We start from the raw sequence: 9,586 nt of genomic DNA on the forward strand, positions 1-9,586 counted from the left end.
AGGAGGTCAACCCCCAGAGATTTATGTCTCCCCTGAAAGCAAAACTGTGACAGTTTCATGAAAAATGCACGTGTGTTTCTAAAATGGTTGACATAAGCATTTATATGCTGGCACATACATGCTTATGTAGCTGTGTTGACCCCCATTGATATTTTAGATGTTTATAACATGAATGCTCCTGCCACACATAATCTCTCTATATAAAAAGCAACACCAACGTTCTATGAAGCCTCCAGCCGGAAGTGTTAAGGGGGCGAGATATCCGGTTTCCCTATGAGTGTCTGCCCCGCCCTCTCTGTAACACAGTCAGTGAAGGAAAACAGCAGAGCAGGAAATCAAATCGCTGGCTCTGTAACAGTGAAGGACTCAGAGGGGGGAGGGGAGAGAGGCCAGAGGGCAGGGACACACACACTCCCACATGCACACAGAAGAAAACATTGCTAGCCCTCCCGTTTCATTTGCATCAGAAACGGGGCTTTTTACTAGTCAGTACATAAATGTCCATTCTTTGATATATTTTAGAACAGGCTCTATATTGGCAGGTCCTGAGACGTCCCTCCTGAATGTCTCAATTCAGATTTGTACATCCTTTAAAAAATCTGCCTCCAAATTTAATTTAATTAATATTTTGCTTTTCTGGGTCTATAATGCAACCAATTTGGATCACAACATAAAGGCAACCCACATTATGGGAGTACAATCTTACAAACTAAATGTTAAACAGCTCAACCTACAGGTTACTATCTACCTTCTCATAATATCAGATGGTTGGTAATACACATATCCTAATCAACACAGGGTGATCATGCAGTTCAGCAAATGACAAAACGTGATGCCTGAAAATCAATACAATCTGACGCATCAGCTGATTCCAGAACCACTGCTGCTTAATCATTCTCAAGGTAGACTGACAGAGGTATATAGTTTATTAGAACTTTCTATACCACCTGGGCTAACTAACTAGTCGATCTAAGCAGTGTACAGACTATAACATAATTTCAAAAGTTGAGAAAATAACTACAAAATTGACAGGAAAGATTAGGGCACACATCCCACAGCACGCATACTTAGAAGCAGTGGTGTGCTGGAGTCGGCTCACATCGGCTCGCGAGAGCCGGTTGTTAGATTTTTAAAAATTCTGCGAGCTAGTTGTTGAGCCAGAACAGCTGGGGTAGGAGTGACCCTCTTACACTCCTGCCTATGCAATATCTGTAAGTTTCAGCGGCAGTCTCACGAGATTTCTGCGGGAACTCAAGGCAGTCATTTTCAGTACGAAGGGTGGAGACTGCATAGGCAGCAGGGTAGGAGAATCACTCCTGCCCCACCTGACCACCAGGGCTGTAAGGTACATCCAAGGAGCGGGGATTTGATAAACATGCTGCGTGAGGGAGAGAAGGGGATAAGCTGTGTGGTGAGAGGGAGAGAAGGAGACAAGCTGCTTGGATGAGAGGGAGAGGAAGTGGGCGTGTGGATGAGAGGGAGAGAAGAGTCAAGCTGCCTAGATGATAGGGAGAAACATGGGACAAGCGCATATGGATGAGAGGGAGAGAAGGGAGTTAAGCTGCGAGTGGATGAGAGGGAGAGAAGGAGACAAGCTGCATGTGGATGAGATGAAGAGAAGTGACAAGCTGCATGTGGATGACAGGGACAGAAGGGGCACAAGCTGCATGTGGATGAGAGGGAGACATGCCATACATGGGGGAGGGAAGGGAAAAGGGAGAAATACAGCACATAGAAGGGGATGGAGAGGAAAGGAGGACATGCTACTCATGGATGTTTGTTTTTTTGGAAATACGTATCTTTTCTAATTTTGTATTTAGCAGCAGTGGCGTTCCTGGGGGGGGGGGGGGGGGCGGTGGGTGCGGTCCGCCCCGGGTGCATGCCGCTTGGGGGTGCCACGCGCGCTTGTCCTCCATTCGTTCCATGCTTCTTCTCTGCCCTGGAACAGGTTACTTCCTGTTCCGGGGCAGAGAAGAAGCATGGAACGAACGGAGGACAGGTGCGCATGGCACCCCCCCCAGCGGCGTGCACCCGGGGGGGGTTCTTTCGCGGGGGGTGTCCTTTCGCCGGGGGGGGGGGTGTCGCACTGCATCCAGGGGGGGGGGGGCGCTGCACCCGGGGTGCGGGGCGCATCGGCGATCCGCCCCGGGTGTCAGCCCCCCTAGGAACGCCACTGTTTAGCAGAGTATGGAAGAAAATCCATTTCTGTTACTTTTGCCAGTATTTTTACTGCATATAGAATCTGGCTTTCTTGGAGGGGGGGGGGGGGGGGGGGGGGTCTCCAGTTTTTGTCTGCATGATTTTTGCGGCCCTTATTTTGTATCAGTTAAGGGTATGTCTTTGGGGAGGAGATGCCTTTGTAAAAGGAACCCTGACTGAGGGATCAAATAACAGAGGAAGTCCCTCTCTGATCTGCTGTGGGGCACAACACATCCAGCTTCTCTGGGGACAGAAATAGGGGCCTCTGTAAGAGGTATGTACATTGGAAATCCCATTCAGGCCAAAAATTCCAAAAGGGTCTTTCTAGGACTGTCTAAGAAACTGTCCGTATCAGTGCTGTTGGATGACAGTTCCCATGTATCTTCAGAGAATTTGTTTGCAACTGATGGTTGTCACCTGTGGTCTGGTCATTGCATTATGTATGGTTGTTTCTGAAGGTTTTGATCTGGGTGTAAATCAAGGAGGCTATTTAAAAAACATTTCCACTTGTATACAGTGGTATTTACATGTGTAGATCACATAAATGGCGATTTCAGGAAGCCACTACTTTACCTGTGGAGATCCGTACCATGCAGAGACTTAAGGGGGCATGGTGGTATTCCCCATTTTACAATGGGATTACATGTTTTGCAGCAACTCAGAGACAAGCATAGATTTTTAAAAGGTGCTCACTTTGACCAGGACTTTACACAAGGATTTAAGGGAGTAATTCTCCTTAATCTCCTGTTGTTTATTTCCATGCCCAAAATGAACAATAAAAATAAAGATTGCAGCCTCAGGACATAAATTGGCAGCATTTATACCTATAGATGTCTAAAATGGGCCAGCTGCCTGTGTTAGAAGTGTCACTTCCATGTGGAAGTTGCTGAGTTTGTGCCACTAATTGTTTCCACATGTATATTTGTAAAATGGCTGCTCCCACTGTGCCTGCTGGCAACTACACATGCATCCTGCATATCCTTATATGTATTTTTAAAAAAGGCTCTACATTTAGCAGAGCCTTTTGTAAAATACCACCAGAACCGAGCACATCTCCAACTGGATGTCTCAAGGGGCAGGATTAAACCTTTGGTGGGCCCTAGGCAATCAAGTGCATTGAGCTTCCTATTTATTGGTTACATTTCTACCCCACATTTTCCCACCTATTTGCAGGCTCAATGTGGCTTACGTAGTACCGTAGAGGCGTTTGCCAATTCGGTTGATAGCAGATACAAAGTTATATTGTGGTCAGATGAGGTAGGTGTGGATCAGGCGTTATGGGGTCGAAGGAAGTGAAGATTATAAATTGTCCAGTACTAGGGTTACCATATGTCCGGATTTACTCGGACATGTCCTCTTTTTGAGGGCATGTCCTGGCAACCGGGCGGGTTTTGCCAATCTGCCTGTTTGTCCAGAAATCCGGACAAAAGGGCAGATTGCTAGCCTCTCCTCCCCTTACTTACTAGTGCCCTGGTGGTCTAGTGACCTCTTCCCCCTTTGGGGCAGGAAAGAGCCCCCTCTTTCCTGCCCGGAGCGCTGCCCTGCATGCATCCTTGCTGTTGCTGATCCTTGGCGCCGATTCAAAATGGCCACCTAGAGTTGAAGTGATCTCGCGAGACTTCAACTCTCGGTGGCCATTTTGAATCGGTGCCGAGGATCAGCAACAGGAAGGATGCATGCAGGGCAGCGCTCCGGGCAGGAAAGAGGGGGCTCTTTCCTGCCCCGAAGAGGTCACTAGACCACCAGGGCAGTAGTAAGGTAAGGGGAGGGGGGTGACGGGGAGGGGGGGCGACGGGGTATGTGACAGGGGGCGGAGCGAGGGTGTGAAAGAGTGTGGAGTGAGGGTGTGAAAGGGGGCAGGTGGGGTGTGAAAGGGGGCGGGGAGAGGTGTGTGGTGGGGCAGGGCATGGCATGTGTTTTGCTGGGGGACAAAATATTGTAACCCTATCCAGTACGATCATTAATTATACTGTGTTGCTGGGTGTGGGGATTTATGTTGGATCGGTGGGATAGGCCTTTTTGAACAGGTGAGTTTTGAGTGATTTCCTGAAGTTTCAGTGGTCACAGATTGTTCTCACAGCATTTGGGAGTCCGTTTCATAGTTGTGCAGATATGTAGCTTGTGTGGTTCTGACTACAAAAAAAATTTAAAAACTGGCAGAGGAAGAAGAAACAAATCAGAATTCCTGCTCGCTAACTTCTGCAAACAGAGGACAATGTTTATGGTTTGGGGAGAAAAGACAGGCCTGTGTGTGGTGGCAGCTCTGGTCCCTCCATCCCCTCCCCCTCTTATTTCCTTCAGCATCTGACTTACTAGGAGAAAAGTCTGCCTTGAGATCCACTGAATTAACATATCTGGCAAGGCCCCTCCTAAACACCTGAGCCCTAGACATGTTCTTAGTTTGCCTGTGCCTTAATCCTGGCCTGACATCTCAATTCTGATCTCAATGCTCGAAATGTCTTACCTGGGATGTGGTCATTACTGAAGGTTTATTATATCATGTTTGTTTGTTACTGAAAGCTCTTACCTGGAGTTTTTTTGCTACTGTGAGCTTTTATCTGAGGTGTAGTCCTTACAAAAGATTCTCACCTGGGCTTTGGTCACTACTTAAGCCCTTTGTCCGAGCAGCCATTGAATACATGGGGGCAGAATAGTAGGCTGATTTCCCTGAGCGTTCTGGAGAATAAGTGCCTACGGAGAACAGAGATGGATAATGCAGGAGTTAAAAAAGGAAAGTAAAAAGGTCTACAAAGCCTATACTGCAATCACTCTCACTACTGTATACAGCAATTCTGTACATTAGCCACCCTTGCTGAGAGCAATGGGACCATTTTCTACCCACACCAATGTCTGTGCAGCAAGCTGTGGAATCCCTGAAATAACACCTCCTTCAGTGTTTTGCTTTTATCCCCATAACCCACACTGGACCCCGGGCCGCCGAGAGGGGGGGGACAGGGGGGGACAAAATTCCCCGGGCCCAGGCCTCCGGGGGGGGGGGGGGGGCCGGCGCTGCCTCCGCAGTCCGGCCCGCCCGCCCTCCGTCGCTCCCTGGCATTGAACTTAAGCGCCTCACCTTCGAAAGCACAGCACGCAGCGGCAGACCACTCCTTCCTTCCGTGTCCCGCCCTCGCCTGACGTAACTTCCGCGAGGGCGGGACACGGAAGGAAGGAGTGGTCTGCCGCTGCTTGTTGCTGCGCTTTCGAAGGTGAGGCACTTAAGGTCAGTGCAGAAGGCCTGGGGGTGGAGAGAGGGCCCGGTGGAGGGGGGGCCCGGCAACCTCGGGTGGGGGGGGGGCCCCAGGGGCGGCCTTGTCCCGGGCCTGGCCCAGTCTCTCGGCAGCCCTGACTGGACCCTCCTCTCATGGTCCAGAGTGAGTTAAGTGATAATGTGGAAGATAGTTCCTAGGATGTACTGTGAACAATGATTTTGTTGGAAGGAATGGAAGTCCTGGTGTAATAATTAAAAACCAAGTGGCAAAATTTTGGAGACATTTTCAGTATCGGGTTCTGCGCCGAATTAGCCAGCTGTGTCATACTTAGATAAATTCAGGAGAATTTTCAGCATTTGAAAATTTGTCTAAAACCTAGTTGGCTATAACACAGCCAATTAAATTTGCACTTGATTGCAGTTAAATTTATAATTCTGAAATAGGGGTTTGTGATGGGACAATGACAGCAACAACAACAACAACAAAAACATTATGGGGTCAATTGCAGTGTAGTTTAAGCTGAGCTGTCGGCTGCCACAAGAAATACTTCTCAAAAATTATAATGTGAACTTTTTTTGGACCATCAGAAGGTGGTCACCAAAATAGTGTTCTCCAATCAACACCAACATTCCTCATCGGTCCTCATTTTTACTCCAGATACATTATCTTTCCAATGTCTTTTATTGCATCGAATTATAGACTTTTGAAAAAAAAAAACAAAAAACGTTCACTTATTTTAAACACAGTCTTTGCTCTTGCAGACTGTAAGTTGCAGTTTCTATGAAGTCTAAGATACACAGTGAATTTGACTTAAAAAAACAGTGGCACCTAATGGGCTTAATGAAGAATTAGACTGGTGTTCGCTGGTGTAATTCGATTGGTTTATGGGATCAGCTGACCTTTATTTAATCAGTGTATATCAGATGTCATCGCCATATCGCCATATTGAATAACATGAAATCCTTTGTGAACAGAGTGCCGATGGAACATGGTAAATTAGTGAGTACATGGACTTTTTTGTAAATAACATATGAATGAGTAATTCAGGAGATGTTAATTTTAAATTTATTCATTAAACAGAGTCGATTTCCCTGATGCAGCTGGAAGCAAAACATAGCACTATGTCGGACTCGCTGTCAGGCTTATTTTCGAAAGAGAAGGGCGCACATCTTTCGACACAAATCGGGAGATGGGCGTCCTTCTCCCAGGGTCGCCCAAATCGGCATAATCGAAAGCCGATTTTGGGCGTCCTCAACTGCTTTCTGTTGCGGGGACAACCAAAGTTCACGGTGGCGTGTCGGAAGCATAGCGAAGGCGGGACTGGGGTGTGCCTAACACATGGGCGTCCTCGACCGATAATGGAAAAAAGAAGAGCGTCCCTGATGAGCACTTGGCCGACTTTACTTGGTCCTTTTTTTCTTATGGCCAAGCCTCAAAAAGGTGCCCGAACTGACCAGATGACCACAGTAGGGAATTGGAGATGACCTCCCCTTACTCCCCCAGTGGTCACTAACCCCCTCCCACCCTAAAAAAACTTTAAAAATATTTTTGTGCCAGCCTCAAATGTCATACCCAGATCCCTGACAGCAGTATGTAGGTCCCTGGAGCAGTTTTAGTGGGTGTAGTGCACTTCAGGCAGGTGGACCCAGGCCCACCCCCCTACCTGTTACACTTATGGTGGTAAATGTGAGCCCTTCAAAACCCACCAGAAACCCACTGTACCCACATGTATGTGCCCCCCTTCACTCCTTTGGGCTATGGTAGTAGTATACAGTTGTGGGTAGTGGGTTTTTTTGGGGGGGGGCTCAGCACCCAAGGTAAGGGAGCTATGCACCTGGGAGCAATTTATGAAGTCCACTGCAGTGCACCCTAGGGAGCCCGGTTGGTGTCCTGGCATGTGAGGGGGTCCAGTGCACTACGAATGCTGGCTCCTCCCTTGACCAAATGGCCTAGATTTGGTCGTTTCTGAGATGGGCGTCCTCGGTTTCCATTATCACTGAAAATCGGGGATGACCATCTCTAAGGATGACCATCTCTAAGGGCGACCTAAATTTCACGATTTGGGCGTCCCCGACAGTATTATCGAAATGAAAGATGGCCGCCCATCTTGTTTCGATAATACGGGTTTCCCCGCCCCTTCTCCGGGACATCCTGCGAGGATGTCCTCAGGAAAACTTGGGCACCCCTTTCGATTATGCCCCTCGGTGTATCTTAGAGACTTCATAGAAACTACAAAGGACAAAGACTGTGTATAAGATAAAGTGATGCGATGAAAGACACTGGAAAGATAAGGTATCTGGAGTAAAAATAAGGAACAATGAGGAATGCTGGTATTGATTGGAGAACACCATTATGGCGAATATTCCCTGAATATATCCACCTTCTGATAGGCCACAAAAATTATTTATATTTTTTGAGAACGTTATAGGGGTCCTTTTACTAAGGCGCGCTGAAAAATACCCTACGCTGTTGTAGGTGCGTGTTTTGGAACTGCGCAGGTTCATTTTCCAGCGCACCTGTAAAAAAGGGCCTTTTGTTGGGGGCCGAAAATGGAAGTGCGGCAAAATAAAAATTGGCGTGCATCCATTTTGGGCCTGAGACCTTACCGCCACCCACTGACTTAGTGGTAAAGTCTCACGCGTTAACCAAGCGGTAATCATCAGTGTGTACACTGCCAATTACCACCTGGTTAGTGCCGCGTGGTAGAAAATAAAAAATATTTTCTGATGCGCATATCGGATGCGTGTAAAAAATTGTATTACCGCACAGGGCACACAGTAGCCGGGCAGTAGTTCCAAATTGATGCTCTTTGGACTACATTTAAATCATGCAAATATTCAGTGGCACATAACTGGACGATGCCATTGGATAACGGCTCTGACCACCAGGGTCCAGCCAGTATCAGGACTGTCCTGGAAGTTATGCCAGCACTGGCAATACTCATTGCTTGGTGCCCGCATTCCTAACCGGCAAACTGGACCACGTAAATAGCCGTCTTAAGTTTGCCCGCTTAGGTGTGTGGGTCCAGCGCTCAATATCAATACCTGCATCAATTCCAGGTGTCACTACAGACCTGGATATTCAATGCTGATGCCCGACCACGGCCCAGCATCTGGGTCTATTTTAGTCAGTACTGATCAGCGTTTAGAAAAACACTGCCACTGGCTCAATATCAGGCGGTATATGTTCAGTACAAAATTCAGCCACTGAAGGTATAATACATCCGTCTAAGTGCTGACAGGGAAATAGCAGGTATAATTTTAAACTTATAAGTGGACATTTAATGGTATATGTTAATTTTCAATTGTGGCACTTAACAGCTAGTGCTCCTGAAGAAACCTATATCTTTAAATGCATTTCAAGTTAAATGATGCCTGGGCCACTGAATATTAACCTCCCATAGTTCTTCATGCAGTGGTTGAAGATCCTGGATGATTTGGTGCAGCACTCTTTCCCTTTAAAACCAATACTCTTTCATCTTCTTTCCCAAAGGCCGATGCTCTCCCATTCTCTTTTCTTTTTCTCTCTCCTCCCAAAGCTGGCAGGGCCGCCGAGAGCTGGAGCCGGGCCCGGGACAAAGCCGCCACCCGCCCCCCCCCCACCCGAGGTCACCGGGCCCCCCCATCGCCCGCCCACCCGAGATCGCCGGCCCCCCGCCGCCTACCCACCCGAGGTCGCCGGGCCCCCCCTCCACCCGCTACCGGGCCGGGCCCTCGGAACTAACCTTAAGCCTCCTTTCACTTGACAGCAAGCAATGGCAGGGCAGACCTCTCCACCTTCCTTCCGTGCCCCGCCCTCGCGGACGTTACGTCAGGCGAGGGCGGGACACGGAAGGAAGGAGTGGTCTGCCCTGCTGCTGCTTGATGCGAAGTGAAAGGAGGCTTAAGGTTAGTTCCGGGAGCGACGGAGGGCGGGCCTGGCGGCGGCGCCGGGCCCGGGGACTTTTGTCCCCCCTGTCCCCCCCTCTCGGCGGCCCTGAAAGCTGATGCTCCTCCACCCTCTCACTTCGCAGCCAGCATTCGTGCACCCTTTCATTCTCAACAGCCAAGGCTCCTTTCCTGACAGATGGTACTCCTGCATTCTCTTTCCCTCATAGCCAGCACTCCAGTCCCCTCACCCTACAGCCAGTCTTTCTGTAAGTGTTCTCTGTCCCTCTCCTTGAGCTCTGAGAACTCTTG

The 9,586-nt window shown here is 48.6% G+C and overlaps 1 protein-coding gene across 1 annotated transcript in view; it reads right to left on the bottom strand.

Annotated features, from left to right (window-relative positions):
• ODF3B (outer dense fiber of sperm tails 3B) overlaps nucleotides 1–9,586 on the bottom strand; it is a gene marked incomplete in the record, with an annotated part of 59,265 nt that overhangs the window by 35,609 nt on the left and 14,070 nt on the right. The window contains 1 exon segment of the mRNA XM_030216493.1: nucleotides 4,789–4,890. Within this exon segment, the coding sequence (XP_030072353.1) occupies nucleotides 4,789–4,890 (102 nt within the window).

The sequence above is a fragment of the Microcaecilia unicolor genome, chromosome 10 (genome assembly GCF_901765095.1).
Source record: "Microcaecilia unicolor chromosome 10, aMicUni1.1, whole genome shotgun sequence".
Taxonomy (NCBI): domain Eukaryota; kingdom Metazoa; phylum Chordata; class Amphibia; order Gymnophiona; family Siphonopidae; genus Microcaecilia; species Microcaecilia unicolor.